This window comes from Akebia trifoliata, chromosome 15 (genome assembly GCF_017979445.1).
Source record: "Akebia trifoliata isolate Shusen 1 chromosome 15, ASM1797944v1, whole genome shotgun sequence".
In the NCBI taxonomy this organism is placed as follows: Eukaryota; Viridiplantae; Streptophyta; class Magnoliopsida; order Ranunculales; family Lardizabalaceae; genus Akebia; species Akebia trifoliata.
In genome coordinates, this window is record NC_141389.1 from 609,525 (window position 1) to 630,292 (window position 20,768).

General features: G+C 39.6%; 1 protein-coding gene across 5 annotated transcripts in view; it reads left to right on the forward strand.

Annotated features, from left to right (window-relative positions):
* Positions 1 to 20,768, forward strand: part of GYRA (DNA GYRASE A) — a 34,790-nt gene that overhangs the window by 7,661 nt on the left and 6,361 nt on the right. For all 5 annotated transcript variants that reach the window (XR_015172965.1, XR_015172966.1, XR_015172967.1 and 2 more), the window contains exons 5-19: positions 8,543 to 8,587; positions 8,684 to 8,782; positions 8,926 to 9,012; positions 11,000 to 11,070; positions 11,181 to 11,289; positions 11,413 to 11,475; positions 13,107 to 13,172; positions 13,302 to 13,390; positions 17,119 to 17,167; positions 17,561 to 17,647; positions 17,723 to 17,816; positions 18,490 to 18,560; positions 18,672 to 18,761; positions 20,296 to 20,421; positions 20,562 to 20,719. Coding sequence is in view for 2 of the 5 variants with exons in the window: in XM_086426404.1 (XP_086282530.1) it covers positions 8,543 to 8,587; positions 8,684 to 8,782; positions 8,926 to 9,012; positions 11,000 to 11,070; positions 11,181 to 11,289; positions 11,413 to 11,475; positions 13,107 to 13,172; positions 13,302 to 13,390; positions 17,119 to 17,167; positions 17,561 to 17,647; positions 17,723 to 17,816; positions 18,490 to 18,560; positions 18,672 to 18,761; positions 20,296 to 20,421; positions 20,562 to 20,719 (1,304 nt within the window). In the remaining 3 variants the exon portion in view is untranslated. The remainder of the gene's footprint in view (positions 1 to 8,542; positions 8,588 to 8,683; positions 8,783 to 8,925; positions 9,013 to 10,999; positions 11,071 to 11,180; positions 11,290 to 11,412; positions 11,476 to 13,106; positions 13,173 to 13,301; positions 13,391 to 17,118; positions 17,168 to 17,560; positions 17,648 to 17,722; positions 17,817 to 18,489; positions 18,561 to 18,671; positions 18,762 to 20,295; positions 20,422 to 20,561; positions 20,720 to 20,768) is intronic.

A 20,768-nucleotide genomic window follows, 5' to 3' on the forward strand; every position in this document is an offset into this window, starting at 1 on the left:
AATGGTAAAGGAAAGTTAATCATACATAATGGAAATGAAAATTGCAAAAAGAAGAAGTCAGCACTCAGATATCAAGAACACTTGTCAAGTGAATCAGCACTCCAGAGAAACCTTCTGGTGAAGCGGAGTCAGCACCTAGGTAGCTAGAGTGTGGAGCAGGGGCAGGAAGGTAAGAACGTAGCGTTTAAAATTAACCTAGGTCCAAAGAGGATTTGGAACATTATATTCCTGTAAGATTATCCCATGATAGATTTCCACCACATACTATAGGTTTGTGATTATTGATGTTGCATCCTTTTGAGAGATTGATGATAAAGTTATAAGATAAACAGGTCCCAAAAGTAAGGTGGTGGTGGTGTCTTAAATGACAAACTAGTGCGTTGATAGACATATGTCTATGGAGAAATGAAAATGGAAAGCAAATGCTAGAATAAGGTTATGTGGGATTAAATGGCCAACTATATTAAAAGAGTGATTAAAGAGGTTCTTGGGTAATCTAAATGTCAAAACCACTTAATGAGGAAAATTTGGTGGTCAAATGCTGATGTTCAAAATGTAATTAGGACCTGTCCCAAAGGTGTTTGAGATCTGGTCCCATTTCTTTTTCTTGTTTTGTATGTTAGACATTCCTCAGTCGATCTCATCTCTCATTGAAGGTTGGGTTAGTCATACTTTTCATTCTAGAGATAGAGCATTTTCCGGGGCTTTTTACCATTTGCGGTTTGCTGGGGCCTGGGGTAGTGGAATAAAGGAATGTTAGAGTCTTCAGCTCTGCTCATTGACACCTGACCACTAACGAAGCTAATGAGAAAAAACAGATCGGTGTAGGCTGATGGCCTTAAAAGGACGAGGGAGAGGTTGAAAATAATGTGTATTGTGGTGGTAAGAAAATACCTGAAAACAGATGCCTTGGCAAAAGATATAGCTCTACCTAATGTCGAAAGTTAAATGGGATTCGCATTGCAGACCCCAAATACTTGGGGTACATCCTATGCTGACTATGAAGGTGATGATAGGGAGGTTAAAAGTGATAGGGGTAGTGGTAGTAAGAAGTACCTAAAAACATATGCCTTGGCAAAAGGTATAACTCTAATCAGTGTTGAAGGAGAAATGTCATTCTTGTTGCACGCCCAAATAGTTGGGAACTTGGGATACAACATACGGTGATGACGACAATGAGAAGGAGGCTAAAAATGATGTGGGTTATATTAGTAAGAAAAGACATGCAAGCATATGCCTTGGGAAAAGGGTATATCTCTCGCTAGTGTTGAAGGTGAAATGGGATTCAGCTGCGTACCCCAAATAGTTGGGATATGGCACATGCCGACGTGTCACGGCCCTATTCTCTCGAAGCGGGGTCGTGCGGCGCAAGGGGGTCAAATCCACTTGCAAGCCTGTAAAATGATCGTACACCACACACACGTAGCTAGCAAACAAGTAAACGAGGCAACACGAGATAAAGCCCGAAGGCAACTTTGTTGATATAATATTGATTACACGGTGTAACGCGGTATAAAAGCAAATAGATGCGTTACAAGCAATTGATGATCCTATGACACGCGGGACCTCCACGGAGCTGGGCTTCAAGGGCTTCAACAACGTGGGTGTAGGCCGGGGATTGGGACAGCACTGACACCCTTCCTACAAAGTGTATGCTAAGTCTTTACTAGATTTCCAGAAGGGAACATCAAAAGTAGAGGCCGGTCATACTCCCTTATTACGAAAATGCCACTAAGCTAACAAGGATGCCCTGGCACGGGGCTGACACGTACCCTAAGCTAACAGATATGCCCTGGTACGGGGGCTGACATGGCTTCATAACGAGCCTTACATAGTGTTACATAGGGGCTCCCGGGTGACTCCGGGGCGAGCTACACCTAAACTCTAGGTGTCAGAGTACATGGCCGTTACAGTCTCCCCCACCTATTCTGCAGACGTCCTCGTCGCATTGTCCCTGACAAACTCTTCAATCTTCTGCTTGAATGGTTGTAGGTTCTCTGCTCTTTCCCAGGTGGCTTCACATTCTGGCAAGTTCTTCCAAGTGACAAAGTACTCCATGTGCTGCTGCTTGCTTGAACTGCTGCTGACTTGACGCTCGGCGAGAACTTGGTCGACAACACGTTCCGGCTGGATTGTTGAACGAGAAGGTGAACGTGTTGGAATGCTGCGCGCTGGATCTGCATGGAATGGCTTGAGACAGCTGGCATGGAAGACAGGGTGGATGTTGCGTAACCAGTGCGGTAACTTCAGCTTGTAGGAGACCTTGCCGACTCGAGAGAGGATGAGCATTGGACCTTCATAACGCTGTAGTAGACCCCTGTGTGCTCGCTGTACTCGGTTGAACCTTCTCAACTGATCTGTCTTGAGTAGAACTAAGTCACCAACTTTGAAACGATCTGGTCGACGATGTTCATCAGCCCATTTCTTCATCCGCTTTGACGCTTTTTCAAGGTAAGATCTGGCAATTTCATTGTTGTCCTGCCAAAACTTAGCAAACTTGTACGCCCTTGGACACTGTCCCTGATATCCTGAAACAATAGTATGAGGAGTTAAAGGTTGTTGGCCAGTAATAAGTTCAAAAGGACTCTTGTTGGAGGAAGAGCTCTTCTGAAGGTTGAAACAGAACTGTGCGACATCAAGAGATTCGCCCAATCCTTTTGGTTGGCAGTGACAAAATGCCTAAGATATTCCTCCAACATGGCATTAAATCTTTCAGTCTGCCCATCTGTTTGTGGATGTCCACTGGTCGAAAAGTCAAGCTGAGACCCAAGTAATCTGAACAATTCGGTCCAGAATCTCCCTGTAAATCTTGAATCTCTGTCGCTGACAATGTTCTTGGGCACACCCCAATACTTGATGACATGCTTGAGGAACAAGTGCGCTGTTTCTTCTGCTGAGCAATATGTCGAGGTCGGTATAAATGTAGCATATTTGGAGAAACGGTCCACAACCACAAGGATGGACCCATACTCTGCAACCTTCGGCAAACCTGTGACAAAGTCCATAGAAACACTTTCCCAAGGCCTTTGGGGGACTGGAAGCGGTTCCAGCAGCCCAATAGGTTTGTCGCGCTCGATCTTGTCTTGCTGGCAAATGAGGCAGGTCCTCACATAGTCTAACACATCATCGGATGTTCGGCCAGTAGTATCCTCGCTCCAAGAGAGCTAATGTGCGGCGCCAGCCCGGATGGCCAGCCCATGGAGTGTCGTGACACTCCCTCATCAGTTCTCGTCTTAGCCCGTCCGCACGTGGAACAAACATGCGGCTCTTGGTGGTATATAACAACCCATCCCGAAGCCAGAAACGGCGTGCTTTCCCCTTCTGCACCATATCCAATGGGCTTCGCCTGGGGATCACTGTTCAAACCATTCTGAATTCTCTGCTGTAAAGTGCTGGTAACTTGAGAAACTTGTCGCTGAAGTGCTGCTAGCTCTGCTTTGCGACTCAAGGCATCGGCCACGTTATTGTTCTTTCCTGGCTTGTAATCCAAGGCCAAGTCGAACTCTGCGAGGAATTCTTGCCAACGAGCCTGTTTCGGTGTCAACTTCTTCTGAGTCAGGAAATGGCTCACAGCCACATTATCAGTCTTCACATGAACCTGTGATCCTAACAAATAATGTCTCCAAACTCTCAAACAGTGGACGACGGCTAACAACTCTTTCTCCTGTGCGGTATAGCGTCTCTCAGCATCATTGAGCTTCCGACTTTCATAAGCAAGCGGATGCCCATCCTGTAACAACACTCCTCCAATAGCAAAGTCAGATGCATCTGTCTGAACTTCAAACGGCTTGGTGATGTCGGGTAGAGCTAAGACTGGGTCTTGCATAACAGCAAGCTTGAGGTCTTCAAACGCCTCATTACACTTGTCCGACCAGGACCAAGTGTGATCTTTCTTCAACAGGTCTGTGAGAGGTGCGGCTCTTTTGGAATAACCTTGGACGAAACGTCTATAATAGTTCACAAGACCGAGGAATGACCTGAGTTCTGTGACAGTGGAAGGGGTTTTCCATTCATCAATAGCTCGCACTTTCTCCATGTCCATCCGGATCTGTCCATTACCCACAACATGGCCAAGAAACATAATCTGCTCTTGGGCGAATGAACACTTCTCTAGCTTGACATACAACTGATTGTCGCGAAGCACTTGGAATACCTTGCGTAGATGTTGAACGTGCTCTTCTAAGGTAGAACTGTATACCACAATGTCATCGAGATATACCACAACAAACTTGTCGAGGTACGGTCTGAAGAGGTCGTTCATCAAGGTGCAGAATGTCGCAGGTGCGTTCGTAAGGCCAAAAGGCATAACTAAGAACTCATAAGCACCATACCTGGTAGAACAGGTAGTTTTCGGCTCATCTCCATCTGCAACCCGTACTTGATAGTACCCTGATCTCAAATCCAACTTGGAAAAGTACTTGGCTGCTCCAAGTTGATCAAACAAATCGGCAATCAGTGGAATCGGATACTTATTCTTGACGGTAACCTTGTTCAGCGCTCGGTAGTCTACACAAAGTCGCAATGACCCATCGTGCTTCTTCTGGAATAAAACAGGCGCCCCATAAGGTGCCTTCGAAGGTCTGATAAATCCAGACTCCAGAAGTCCATCAAGTTGCTTGCGTAGCTCAGCTAGTTCCGGAGGACTCATCCTGTATGGCCCCTTTGCAGGAGGCTTGGTACCAGGTACTAGTTCGATTTGATGATCAATCGGCCTACGTGGCGGTAGGGTCTTCGGAAGCTCTTCCGGCATAACATCATCAAATTCAGTCAAAACCTGTTTAACCAATGGGGGAGTTGAACTATGGTCCTGATCATCAGGTTCAACTCGCAAGGTAGCAAGAAACGTTTGCTCACCTTTCTTCAACCCTTTCTTCAGCTGAAGGGCTGAGATCATCTTTCCCTCTTCTTTACCTGTAGAGAGAGGAATGAAGCTTGGACTTTCACCTAGCAAGCCCAAAGTGTTGGCAAATGGCATCGGAACGGCCCTGTTCTGTCGCAGAAAGTCCATCCCAATGATAACTCGGAACTCATCGAGTGGAACTGCGAGAAGATCTAGCTTACCCTTCCATGGACCCATCTTGATGGCCACGGACTTGGCCGACCCTTGTATAGGAGTGGCCTCGGAGTTAACAGCTTTCATACGGCTTGAATCCTTTTCGAGCCGGATATTGAGGCGCTTCGCCTCTGCAGGGGAAATGAAGCTATGCGTAGCTCCCGTATCTACCATTGCCTGGGTGGTCTTACCACCAATCTCCACATCAACATACATGAGACCCTTACGCTGACGGATCGTCTTAGTCTCAGAGGTCTGTTTCATTGCATTCAACAGATGCATAGCTCCCATATGAGAAGATTCATCCTCATCTTTCTCACTTGAACTCTCGTGACTAGGGTCACTCTGGGAAGCTAACAGTGCATTCAACTTGCTTCTCTGCGGGCAATTGAACGTCTTATGAGGACCACCACACAAGTAACACTGAATCTTGTTGCGGTGATTGTTGGACTGGGTACCGGTGTTCTTCGAAGGGGAGGAATCCCGATGGGATCTCCTGCTTGGACTGTGTCTAGATCCTCCATTTTTACCTTTGGAAGACCCATGGGTGCGTTCACTCTGCTGAGAGTACCCTTTCGACTGATTGGATACCTTCTTCTTATTCCCATCCACGGGAGAATAATCCGTCAACCGCTCAGCTGCGGCGATAGCAGTCGTGAGGTCTTGCACACGTTGCCTCTGTAGTTCTGTCTGAACCCAAGGCTTAAGCCCTTCTGTAAACGAGAACAGCTTGTCTTTCTCTGACATATCACGGATATCAAGCATCAATGCGGAAAATTGCTTGACGTAGTCGTGCACGGTACCAGTATGTTGGAGTTGCCTCAACTTCCTGCGGGCAATGAACTCCACATTCTCGGGTAGGAACTGATTCTTCAGCTCCCTTTTGAGGTCTTCCCATGTATCGATGGAGCATTGGCCACTCTCCATCTCGGTGTACTTCGTTCGCCACCATAGCTTAGCGTCACCTGCAAGATACATAGAAGCAGTTGTTACTTTTACCTCTTCTGAATCCGGACGAGCTGCACGGAAGTACTGTTCCATATCAAACAGGAAGTTCTCGAGCTCTTTCGCATCGCGTGCACCACTGAAGGCGCGTGGCTCGGGGACTCGCAAGCGCGAGGGAGGAGCATCACCACCGGTAGGCCGCTCGTTACCAACGGCTCTTACCAGGAGGCCTACCTTAGTAGTGAGCTCCGTGATCTGTTCCTGTAATGTAGCTATGGATCCTCGGGTATCTTCCTCGAGGTCAGTCACTCTGGCTCGGAATGTCTCGGATCTTTCCTCCAGCGTGTTCTGTCGATCATCCAATTGCGCAATACCATCAACTATCCCGGATAGCATACCTACCTTTTCCTCTAATACCTCAATGCGTTCCTTGTTTGTACGTGGTGCTGGTGTGTTTGGAGCGGGTTGATCCGCGGTACTAGTAGTTCCTCTTACCATTGTTCGCGTGAACTGAATGGGATCTCCGGGGAATAGCTAGGGGGAATACCAACCTTGCTCAAACAACTGCTGCGCTCTGATACCAACTGTCACGGCCCTATTCTTTCGAAGCGGGGTCGTGCGGCGCAAGGGGGTCAAATCCACTTGCAAGCCTGTAAAATGATCGTACACCACACACACGTAGCTAGCAAACAAGTAAACGAGGCAACACGAGATAAAGCCCGAAGGCAACTTTGTTGATATAATATTGATTACACGGTGTAACGCGGTATAAAAGCAAATAGATGCGTTACAAGCAATTGATGATCCTATGACACGCGGGACCTCCACGGAGCTGGGCTTCAAGGGCTTCAACAACGTGGGTGTAGGCCGGGGATTGGGACAGCACTGACACCCTTCCTACAAAGTGTATGCTAAGTCTTTACTAGATTTCCAGAAGGGAACATCAAAAGTAGAGGCCGGTCATACTCCCTTATTACGAAAATGCCACTAAGCTAACAAGGATGCCCTGGCACGGGGCTGACACGTACCCTAAGCTAACAGATATGCCCTGGTACGGGGGCTGACATGGCTTCATAACGAGCCTTACATAGTGTTACATAGGGGCTCCCGGGTGACTCCGGGGCGAGCTACACCTAAACTCTAGGTGTCAGAGTACATGGCCGTTACACGACGGCATCTCCCTGAATGTAATTGCTGGTAACTTCTAGAAATTCAACACAACTAAAATGGTCCATACATGTGCCTATATAGGCTTGCGTTGCAGTGTTATCTTGAGGCACACATATAACAAGTGTCAAGGTTGCCCAAGGTCTTTAGCAGGACAATCTTCAGGAATTCAAATATGATGGCACGATCATACAAATATTAACTTGTGGTGGAGCAAATATTGTAGGCGGTCCTCTAGTAACTTGTGGTGTACATGAAGGAAACTTGGAGTTGGATAGTTACCCAGCTACTTAGAGTACAATATATTTGAATGAAGTCAGGGAAAATTTGTTTTACCGTATTTATTGTAGTACATGGTGCCTTATCATGCAGAGTTGCGCAGATCTGGGTAATTGGATCAACGGATCCCATGTAAGGTTAGATATGAACAATAATTAGTTTGATTGAGTGATTCAATGCATCTTACAAGCACACCTTCACTTGAGACTCTTTTTTTGCTTTGTTGCTGGCCATCTAAATTGAATATATTTGCTTAGTCATTTTGGACCCTCTGAAATGACTAAATTTTTTCCGGATAGTCATCTAGGTTGGGTTTGCATGTTGGTAATTAGGATTGATAAAGATGTTTCCCCATGAATGCAGAAATAGGTTTCAAAATGCAATTTGGCACCCTATATCAAATCCAATCACTCTATGAATATCAGGACTCACCTCTTGGTGGGCCTACATGCCAAAAGTCAGCAGCATCTAGAAATCGTCAATCAATCTAATTTTGGGTGTGTAGGTTCACCAATGAGGCATGTGATTATTGTGTTGATATTGCTGATTTGAATTTTCAATTTCACATTTACTAGGAAAAATATCTTTATAAAAAAATAAGTAAATGTTTGAAAATATATTTTTTTAATCTTTTTCTCCTTTTGGTCTGACACGTCATTTTTGACGTATCAGGTGCCGGCACCCTAAGGGAATAGTGTTGTGGTATTATGTTTTCCTAGGTGTGCCGTGCCGTGCCGGCACTGCAACAACTTTGAAACTGGAAGTGCCAAGGTAACACTGTTACATGACTTTGGACCTGGTCATTGACCCTTGTATTATTTTTTATCTTATTTTTGAGTGGTTTTTGTCACTTTTTTACTTTCTTAGTCTATAACTTATCTTGTAATGGTATTGTCGAGTGTCAACCATGAGAACTGGATATTTTTTGCGTACTTGACCGTTTTTGTTCTTTTCATTCAGTATGCATGGGATTTTTGCTGTCTTCACCTGTGGAATGTTTAGAAAAAACAAGAAAATTAGCTGTAATGCTTCAGTTTTCATTGCTATGATTTGTAAGCATCTCAAAGATAATTATTCCTTTCAGTTTTAAATTTGCAGGGACTTAGTGAAGCAATGTTCTTGGCAGATCTAGAGCAAGATACTGTCAGTTCTTTCTTCTACATTTCCTATTTGTATATTTCATATGCTTTAGCTTCTGTTCTTATATCATTGTGCACTACTGGATTCATTTTGCATCAGGTTGATTTTGTTCCAAATTTTGATAACTCACAAAAGGAACCGTCACTTCTACCAGCTCGGATTCCTCATCTTTTGTTGAATGGTTCTTCTGGTATTGCGGTAATCCCTTCTTTTCCCCCATTCATGAATTTAGGTATATTTATGGTTGAATTTTTAGCTGTTTTTTTTCTTTATTAATGTTTCTATCTTTTTTCTTAGATGTGTCCTGATATATCCAATTCTTTGTTACTTGATACTCTCAGGTTGGAATGGCGACCAACATTCCTCCACACAATCTTGGAGAGTTGGTGGATGTGCTCTCTGTGCTAATTCATAATCCAGAAGCTACGGTTTAAGTTTCCCACCTTGCTATCCTTAATTAATATAATCACTAGGAATATATTCTTGTGAATAACGTGAATGATTATATTTGTATATTCTGTTGTGCTTTTTTTTTAACGGCAAAAAAAGAAATGCATGTGACAGAAAAATAAAATAGATGGAGGTAGGTACATATATAAAGAGTGAGGGAGGGAGGTGGGGTTGACTAAAAACAATCATAGGCTGGTAGATTTTAATTTTGCAACCAAAACAAAATCATAAAACCACCCCTGAAAGCACCTAAATTTTTGTTTTGTTTTTTTTGATAAGCAACTAAATTTATTGATGAAGTGGCCGAGATGACCAACTGTGAAGTACAAGCAAGAAGCAAAAGTGAGAAAGCATGGCAAGCAAAGTTAAGGCATAGCGATGCTACAAACCCACTCCTAACGACCCACAAAATCATCGAAGAAAACACCCCTGAACTCCAAATAAACAAACAAGAAAGAATAAAAAAAAAAGCCACCGAATCAGCATTTACTTCTCTACCTTTAAAGCACCGACCATTCTGTTCCTTCCACTAGCCCCAACAAATTGCAAAAGGAACAAGCCTCCAAATCACTCCCTTAGCATCATAAAACATGGCACCCCACTCATCCCACTATGCAAAGAGCAGCTCCACTGATCTTGGAAAGCATCCCACCACCCCAAAAAAGCACCTATACTGATACCCATTTGTATGCAAAAGCTTCTATCTTCAACATCACCCTAAAGAAATACTCCTCTATATTTTTGAATATGATCATTACGCACCTTCCAAATAGTCCAAAGCATTGTTTGTTTTCGTTTGTTGTTTGCTTTTCTTTTGTCTTGTTTCTTTTTGTTTTGGGTTGGTCCCCTCGACCCCCCTCGTTTTCTTCTTTCAATAAATTTATCTTTTTTGATAAAAAAAGGTGCCACATCAACTTTCCTTCAGGGGAGCAAGTCTGAACTGTCCAGCTTTTGAAAATGCCGGTCACATTTTCATGCATCACATTAGACGCATGAAAATTCTGAAACAAAAAGGCCTATATTCTTGAAATGTATCCTCCTTCAAGAATGCATGGGTTGCTCTTCTTGAAGATAAACAGAAAAAATTAAGTAACTTTTCTTCTGTCCTTGGAAGAGAGGTTTGCCTTAAGTCATCTTTAAGAATGCAACCTATGGTGGCTCACATTAGAAACTTAGTGTAAGAAAAGGACCAATACACAATATACATAGGCAATGTTAGTATTTCCTAGGGATGAGATGCCGTTTAATATTGACTGATTGCAGATACCCAAAGAGACCATTTCCACTGTTTAGGTTCAATTATCCATAGTGATGTAGAGACTGGTTAGGATATGACTCATGTAATTAAAGCTCAGCATATAAAGTGGGGTTGAGCTTATGTGATTGATGTGTACCAATTAGACTAAAAATAAATTTTACAAGCCAACAATTAGGCAATCAAGAAACATGTCCACTGAATGAGCCTTGCAGAGATGGGTAGGTTGAAATGGAGTTGTAAGATTATGAAAGCCGGAATTCAGAAATGGGAACATTCAAGGGAATTTAGGTTTAGTTCGAATTGGAGAAAATAAAGGTTAATCACTTGAGAAGGTTTGGACATCTATGAAAAAAACCAATAACAGAACCAATGAGTAGGGGCACTTGGTGCAGATCAACAGATCTAAAATGGCAGAAGGGTGGCCCTAAATGGCATGGATGGGGGTAGTAATAAAAGATTTGAAGATACCTGCCCTAGTTGAAGATTTGGTCCAAAATAGACTGGAATGGGAAAATTGTATATGTGTTGCCGACCCTAATATACAGGATAAGTTGCAAGCAAGGTTAATTTTGATGGTGATGATATCGATTCAATCTTTTGGGGATGAAGATTCATAGTTTTTCATAATTAAATTCATTATTTTGAATTTCACCATTACTTCTTTTTTTTTGAGTGTGTGAATTCTGATCTTAGTTTTTCTGTTAAAGCTCCAAGAATTGTTGGAATACATGCCGGGACCTGACTTCCCAACTGGAGGAGTGATTATGGGTAACATCGGGTCTGTAAAATCCCTCTCTCCACACGTGTACTCATTCTTTATGTTTATGCACATATTAATGCATCCCATTAATTCAACTGATATTTATGATATTTGTGTGTTTTATGAAGTATCTTGGAATCATATCGAACTGGTCGTGGACGTATAATAGTCAGAGGAAAGACTGATGTAGAATTGCTGGACTCTAAAACCAAGCGCAGTGCAATTATTATTAAAGAGGTAATATCTACCCTTATTAGTGGGTTTGTCTAATATGTTTTCCTCTTAACCTGTTTTTGTTATAAAAAAGATTGTACCATTGTATTGGTTGATATTTCCTGACCAGATGTATGAGTGATACAGATCCCTTATCAGACAAATAAATCTGCTCTGGTGGAGAAAATTGCCGACCTTGTGGAAAATAAGGTACTGTGGTAGATTGCAATTAGGATTGTATGTACAAAGTTTGTTTTCACTATTACCTCTGTTAGTAATTTAATAATTTCAGAAATGTTTTTTGTATTATAAAAATGGCCAGTTTAATTTAAATTTCGAATAAATGGAATCAACAACTTGGACTTGCGTTTATTGAAGATACGAAGCGTCCCAAAAGGTGCAAGGGAATTAGTCAGTCCTATCTCCTGTATTCAACTAAGACTGGATTCCTTCCGATCTCTATTTATAGGCACCATACAATACCTGATTTATGCACTTAATTTTTCACCGAATGCCCAATTTGATAAAGCTTAAGCATACGAAGATCTATTTGTAAGATCAAGTTTGGTTGAGGGAAATTCTTGGGATGAGGAGGAATATCAATGACTGGGAAGTTGAGTCCATTGCTAGCCTTGTTAACCATATTGTCTTCAATTTTCATATCTTTGCTTAATGAAGATCCTAGAGTGTGCCTATCAAAAAAATATTGTAGAGTGTACCTGCAGATTCGGGATGGTATGTTTTCAGTTAAATCTTTTTTATTTATTTATCAATCCTTTGTTCCACCTCATTGTCTAAATTTTTCGTCCACTTCATTTGGAGTCCTCGTAGTCCATCCAAAATGATTTTTTTCTCAGTTGTCAGCCTTAGGATTTTGTCTGCAGCTCATATCATAGCTTGGGGTTTTCACCTTGGTTGATTTCACATTATGTGCAAAGCCAGTGGCAAATCCGTTAGTCATCTATTAATCCATCATGATTTTTCTCATGCAATTTGGTTCCATTTTATTTAGCTTTTCAGTATTTTTTGGGTGTTACCTAGGTTTGTCTCTATTCTATCAACCAGTCTGCGGTCTTTTGCAATAATGATACTTTGGTCTTTGGCTCCTTTTGCTGTCCGTTGGGGCTTGTCGAAGGAGATAATTAGCCGAGTCTTTGAAGGAAAGGAGCATGACCGTCACAGGATCATTATTAGCATTCTTGGTCTCTTGTTCAGTCAATGTGAGCAATTTGATTAGTTCAAGGATATATTTTTTGAAAACTTCTATGTTTTTTTTTTTACTTGGGACTTGGGAGATGGTGTGCACTAAGAGAGAGTATTATTGTTCTCAGATGTTTTGATTCTTACTTTTATTTATTTTTTGGTCCTTTCATCGTCCTTCTGAGTGAGGCAAGTGTCCTTGACCTAATCTTTTGACTAATATATCTTTTATTCATCAAATGAAAAAAAAAAGATTTTTTTTTGTTGTTGTTAGAGAAGCCCGAAGAATATTTATAAATCTACCAAACCATGGTTTACCAGTGAGTCCACCCACCTTGTGCTACAGTTTAGGTTACTAAGCTCAGCTCTCTTTGGAATGATATTTTCCATCACTGTACTCATGTTCATTTGGGTCACTAGAATGGTGTTGTCCGTCATATAACTCATTCACTTGTTAGGAGTAAACATCTTTTTTATGCTCATGTCCTCAATCAGTTCGGCTAGTCATTGTAGTTCCATGAATCAATTTCATTTCTGAAGTTATGAAGCCAATTAATGCTAGCATGATTAATATTGTCTTATTGATATGCTAGCATGATTAACATCTTGTGTTAGGTATGATCCTTTTATTTTTTATGCAGATTCTGGAAGGCATAAGTGATATTCGTGATGAGAGTGATCGTTCTGGAATGCGCGTAGTCATTGAGGTGTGTAAAATGATGGTGGATTCCTTTTAGGGTGACATATGCTAAATAGCCGACGCCTAAGAAATGATTTGGTGAGAAGTATTCTTTGTCAGTTGATGCTTACTATTTCTATTGTCATCCCTTTTCCAGCTTAAAAGGGGATCGGATCCAGCCATTGTTCTCAATAATCTGTATCGCCTTACTGCTCTTCAGTCCGGCTTTAGCTGCAACATGGTGGGGTGAGTAGTTTCTTGAACATATTTGTGATTTACTACTTTATTTAATGTACAAATCTTTGTAAAGCGGAACATTGAGTGAAATAGTCATTTTGGTTCAAGTATCCAAGTATTAATATGGAGCAAGTGAAATACTTCCTTTGATTTCTAGTTACATTAACATTTCTTAAATTTGATGATTTGGGATAATCTTCAACTGTAAGTTGACCTCAAAGCTAAGGAATGGATTGACCTTTCTATTTTCTATTGCAATTGCATTTTGGATCTGTACCTTAACAGTGTATCTCCCTTTATCCTTTACCGTTCTCCAAATTTTGACAATGACAGTTTGAATATTCTTATGCTTGAGATAAGTCTAAAATTATTCTTTTGCATAGATTGTTTTGGAGGCAATTATTTGATAAGGATTTCAAGGGAAGCTTGCAAGCAATCTGTTTCTCAGTCAGTGTACAAGGTCTACAATATAGGAGTTTACCAAGAAGAATAAAATGAAGAGAGAAAAGTGACCTTCATTAATATAGTGCTACCATTGGGCACCCCTTTCCTTTTAAGACTTGTTAATGAAAGTGGGGGCATTAAGTAAGATTAAAGAAGAAAAGAAGAGAGAAAGAAAGGATAAAAGATGTAGAAGAAAGAAGGGAGACTGTATTTTGAGAGATATAATCCTTTGGGTTCTCATTTTTATATGTTTCCCAAGACGAGAAAAATACAATAAAATATAATAAAGGTTGAAAAGACTATTCTACCCTTACAACACCCACCTCAAGTTGGTGCATATATATCAACTATGTCCAACTTGTCCCAGAATTCATGTAGTTGGATACCTCTGATACCTTTTGTAAGAATATCAATGAGCTGGTTCTCTGACTTCACAAATGGAGTACACTTGTGCCATAATCTTTTCCCAAATGGAGTGATTGTCTACTTCTATGTTTGGTCCTACCATGCTATAGTGGATTATGTGTGAAAAATCAAATGACTAATCCTACCACACTGCATAAAGCATAAAATCTATCATTTCATCGTAAAAACTTATTTATTCTCATATTCCCCCTCAAGTTGGAAGTGTTGCTCAATCCATGAATCGGTCTAATCCTACAGCACTGCATAAAGCATACAATCCATCACTTTATCTTAAACGCTTATTTATTCTTACAACGCCCCCTCAAGCTGAAAGTGTTGCTCTTTTCATGGAAAGCTTTCTCGATAGAAAAGTATTGTGAAATGTAAAAAGGTTGTGAGATGCTCTCTCTGGCCCTTCACTCTCTTTTATGGAAGTTGTAGAGATATTATTTTGTTATATGTATTATTGCTCTCATAAGCCCATAACTTATTGAAAGTCGGTCCACACACATCGTTTTCCCATATTTCTCTTCTCCTTTTTCCTAATCCTAAGTTTTCATCTTCACATGGTATCTGAGCATTTTGATTCTTGATTCCCTTTTCTTTTCTTCCATTCTTCTTATTTTCCTTCTCCTTGTATACTCTGGGTTACTAAATCCTAAGGCTTTGCCACAAACAAAGTATTAGGGTTTGGTTGTTTGAAGTTTTTTTTAACCGTAGATGGTTATCTAGGGTGTGATTTATGTGTGCTTAGTTGTTTTTCCATGTTTAACTACTTCTCTTGGTGTGTTTGAAGACCGTTCGTGGATTTCTCAGTTTTCTGCTCATTGGGAGAGATTTTTCGGGTTTTCTTGTTTCTCAAGATTCTGAAGGAGGATCCATTCTCTACCCTATCCCGCCCCCTATTGGTGGTTCGTAGAGGTTATTCTAACATTTTTTTTCTTGGTTTTTGAGGTTTCCGATCACAAGTAGGGTTTTTTGGTTGAAGTTGATCTCCTGGGTTCTGGTTGGGTTTTGCAGATTCTTCTGAAATCTGTGTTTTTTGGTATATTTGACCTAGCTGCCCCCTACAGTATCCTCCTGCAGATTTTCTCCTATATATATGGGGTGTGTGTGTGTCTGTGTGGACCCACTTACAATAAGTTATTAACTTATAGGCTCAATACAACATATAATAAAAATAAAATAATATTTCTAACAAAAGTTACAAAAAAATCTCAATATGTGCATGCAAAATTGAACTTGCTGAGAAATTAATGGCACTCTTATTATCAAAGAACATATGAGGTGCTTGAATATTATCCACTCCAAGGTTTCTAAGCAAATATTTATTGCTGCTTGTTATCACAATTTGAACTCAACCATACGAAAATCGAGTTCTCGAAGAAGAATCTTCAAACATAACCTTTACAGAGCTCATGGGCCATTGATCTAAACGATGCCTGTGGAATGGGTTACAACATGTTTCTTTCTTCTCCATGTTGTAAGATTACCACCCACAAAAGTACATTAGTAACATTATCATGATCTATATCTTCTATCATCCATAAAGACCTCCCAATCTGTATCAGTATATGTCCATTTAAAAAAAAAATAAGATGCATCTACCAAGTAAGTATTTGAGATTCCTCATGATTCGATATGTTGTTTCAAAATGTGCAGTTTAGGGGGAACACATGTATGGACTCATCATATTAATTGCGTATAATATTAGGTTTAGTGAGTAAAAAAATAAATTAGTCATCCAGCCAATCATTGAAATTTGCCAATGTCTTGCAAAGATTCATCACTCTGTTTATCAAGTTTGTGGTTATGCTCTATAGGGGTATCTATCGTTTTAACTATTAACCTTCCACACTTTTGAAACATATCCAACACATACTTTCTATGAGTTGTAAAGATTTTCTCCTGAGATCTTGGCACTTGTATACCTAAATACTTCTGATGTCCAAGATCTTTGATCTCAAACTCACGAGCTAAGTAACTCTTCGACCATTCAACCTCTTCTGCAATATTCTTTGTCACAAAAATGTCATCCACATAGATAATAAGAACTGTGGTAATTCCTCCAATGCATCTAATGAATAATGTGTAATCTGCCAGACTCCGCGTATTCCAACTTTAGCATTGCATTTTACATTATTGAATATCTCAAACCATACTATGTTCTTTTTTTGTTTGTTTTTTTCCATACAAAGACTTCTTCAACCTGCACAATTTTTTTTCATCTCGTTGAAAACCAGGTGGAGGAGACTCGTATACCTCTTCCTGCAATTCTCTGTGAAGAAATGCATTCTTCACATCAACTCCTGATCTGTAGAGTTGAAGTAGATGGATAGATTAAGAAATGTAGGCAGCCAAATACAAGGAAGATTACATTCGGTTGCCCCATATCTTATGTATATTATCTATAACATGTATGAAAAACGTAGGCATACGTGTGACAGAATTCACATGTCTCATCTATTTTACGGTTTCCTTCAAGGAAATTACTGAGATAAGTACATAACAGCCACGTAACTATCTGATTTGTGGACTATTTTACCGTGTTCTTTTGGCATACAACTTTATTGTGCAAAATAATGTACCAAGGTAAGTGCTTATCATTATCCTGGTCTGTTAAGTTTCAAATTTATCTAAACTTCTTGGGACCTAACGAAATGATGAGCAATCCTTGTCCATGCATGCCATGTATAAAACCGTGCTAGTTATAATTGTAACTAAGATATGCAATTGGTACTTTATCGCCAAGTGAGTCTATCATCTGATATAACGGATTCTTTTACATGCTTTATTTATAGACATTTTGATATTTGTTTGGATGATACTTTGTACTCCATCTCTTGCAACTTGCTTTGATGTTTCCATATTCATTGAACTTTTTTCAGTATTCTTGATGGACAACCAAAACTAATGGGTCTGAGAGAGTTGCTTCAGGTATTTTTTTCCCATTTTAAATTTTATGCGTCATGTACAATAGTGCAAGATAATTAAAACCAAATAAGAAAAGGGAACTGGAATACTTCACTTTGAGAAACCTCCATTTTGTTCCATAAATGTAGAAATGTTTAATCCCAACAAAAGATATCCGAGGGCTATGAAAATACTAAAAAAGCAGTATGTAATGCCAGTAGTTACCTGAATTTCTGGGACAATGGTTCTATGTTGACTTGTTAACCTAAGTGCGAACGTAGAAAATTGTTTATCTACATCACTTGTACCCTTTATGTTGGCTGATGAATATGGAGAAAGTAGTATTTCATAACTTCTCAGCTGTCTTTCATCCTAACGGTAACATTAGGTATATATATGTAATATATATTTCCACAGGCATTCCTGGATTTTAGATGCTCTGTTATTGAAAGGCGTACCAAACATATGCTTTCTCAAGCTCAAGAAAGAAAACACATAGTGGAGGTATGTTAAGACTTTAGAATATCTTAGAAAGATAATTCTTTATTGACTGCTGACATATTAAAATTATGTGTTCAGGGTATCATAGTGGGGCTTGAAAATGTAGATGATGTGATTCGAATAATCAGGGGAAGTTCAAGTAATGCAATGGCTTCTGCTGCTTTGAGGAATGGTAAACACTCTTATTGTCATTTTCCTCTACAATACCATTATGATAGACCATTCTACCGAGTCATGTCCGATTCAAGAGGAATATGCAAGTTAAAGTAGAATCATACTGGGCTTAGACCCGTAGTTCAGTTGGTTTGACACATTACAAAGCAACTTTGAGGTCGTGGGTTCAAGTCCAGCTTTCCCATAAAAGAAAGTAGAATCATACCTTAATGAAGCCTGAGTCCAGTTCAACACCGAGTTGCATGGGCATTTAACTTGCCAAGGGAAAATAAGCCTCGGCCATTTAACCTCGGGATCAACCAACCTTTGAACCATGCTGATCGGATAACATCATTGTGTTGACTGTTTAGATAATGCTAAAGCATATTCCATTATATAGATGATAAATGCTCAATGTATAAAGTTGTGAACAATACGCGCAGAGAAATATTTATATATTTATGAGAAACCATTTAAAGTGATATTATATTAGCTAGAATCCGTATGGGACATATATGCGGTTCCCAGCATAGTAATTTTCTCAATGAAGTTTCTATATTACTTAGTCCACAAGCATCAAGACTGATCTTTTACCATTTTGGATTGCATTTCATTTGCATGGATGAAATAACTGATGGCATTTTCTTTACTTATCCAAAAAAAAAAAACTGATGACATTTTATTTTGTGCAGAGTATGATTTATCTGAGAAACAAGCTGAAGCTTTATTACATACAACCCTGAGAAAGCTTACTCTTCTTGAGGTGCAATATGCTGGCTTCGTTTTTTTCTCTCGCATCGATAAAATATATATTTTATTTTAGGTGTGGTAATGCATTCTAAATCAAATGTTCACTGTTTTCTTCCTTTTGCAGCGTAATAAAGTTGTTGAGGAAGGTAAAGTCTTGACAGAACAAATTTCCAAGTTTAGTGAACTCTTGTCAAGCAAAAAACAAATGTTACAGGTAAACATTATCCTGAAGAGTTCAATTTGTGATCCCTTCCGTTTCAATGATTTTTTAGTTATATGGTTAGAAACATCTATATATAAATCTATCAGCTAAATTTTTGGTGTAAGTTTCTGAAAGAGTTTAGAGAAGTCTTTTTTGAGGATTTATACGAAATTGGGAGTGGGTCTGTTCCTTACGTCCCATGTAATTTTTTCTGGCTTTGCTTTGTTTGTATCTTTTGTTGGTCATATCGACCACAGTAATAGAATTGCATTTAACTATTTAAAAAAAAAAAAAAATTCTTCTGTTTTCTATGACTACTATATATATTTTGTGTGTGTGTGGGGGGGGGGGGGGGGGGGGGGGGGGGGGGTAGTAGTATCAAACTGATATGATTCATTGGTTTCATGGGAGAGTATAAGACCATTGCCAAAACATTGGCATTTAGAATCCTGAAACTCCTTGTAATCTCTCCTGAACAAAGGGCCTTTTTCAGAAATAGGCAGATTTTGCAAATAATTTTTTTTTTTTTTGCAAAGATAAATAACGGGGCTGGTAAGGTTGGCATGGAGAAAGCCTTTGATCATGTTAATTGGGGTTCTTTGAATTCTCTCTTTCGTAGTGAGATTTTTTTTGTGACATTGTTTCCAAAAATGTGCCTTCTGCCCCCCCTTTTTATGATTTTGAATGGATTTCTGGTCAGTTGTTTATGAGCACTAGGGTTTTGAGGCAAGGGGACTTCTTTTCCCTCATCCTTTTCATTGTCATTGTTGAGGCCCTAAATAAAACGATCTTGAGAGCTGTGGAAATATGTTCTGTTGTTTTTGGCTCCATTGTGAGATCTCTCACTTCTTTGTACATTGGCCTTTCAAGTTTTATTTATATAATATTCAATTTTACTAATAAAAAAAGGTAGTGACCGATACAGAAGTATTTCTTATCTCTAATTCAGGATGTCACTCTTATATGTAATCACATTGTGGTAAGAATTCGTAATTCTAAATGTTCTTTATTGTTTCTCTCAGCTTTCTATTTGAGTGTCCACCTGAGTTGTGCTCTTGGTTCTTCCTCTATATTTGCAGTATTTCTCCTCAGTTTGGTCATCTTGACCCCCCTGGTTCTTTAACTTAATATTTTTTTTTTAAACTTTTACACAAACAAATGGGATGCAAGTAATCTCAGAGAGTTGATACGTTGACACTTCTTTACAAGAATATTAAAGATATATGTATTATTCATATGCAGTAGTGTATTACTCAATACAGACTGTCAACGTTCAGTAATCTGTATCATCTATTTAAGTTTGGAGCCTTTACCCTCGTCAGATGGTGCTACATTTTGCAAACATGAAGTTTTGGACCCCCCACCCCACCCTCTGATAACTAAACAAAAGAAAGAGTTTTATCTGCTTGTACTGATTAGGTTTGTATCCTCTTTGGTACTGACATATGTGTGGTATACTGCTATAATTTTAGCAATAAACTTGTCATAGATTGCAACATGATCTGCATGTATTACCTGCACCTTATCTTTTCTTGCTACTTCTTAGTTGATAGAACAAGAAGCAATTGAGCTAAAGAACAATTTTGCGAATCCAAGGCGTTCAATGTTGGAAGAGGCTGATAGTGGCCAACTAGAGGACATAGATGTTATCCCGAATGAAGAGATGCTTTTGGTATGCACCTAAAACTCTTGGGATATGGAATCAGACCTTTAATTTTTGAATTCTTTTTCACTCATTCATATTGTTTATTCATTTTATTTATATTTTCAGTTAGTAAATCCTTTCAAATGGTTTGTTGTTGTAATTTCCAGGCTCTCAGTGAAAAGGGCTACATTAAGCGGATAAAGCCTAACACTTTTAATCTTCAACATCGTGGAACAATCGGAAAATCTGTTGGGAAAATGAGAGTAAATGATGCCATGTCTGACTTTGTTGTCTGTCATGCACATGACCATGTTCTTTACTTCAGGTACTAATCTGCTACTAACAGCTAGTCCAAATCTTTAGATATTTTTTCT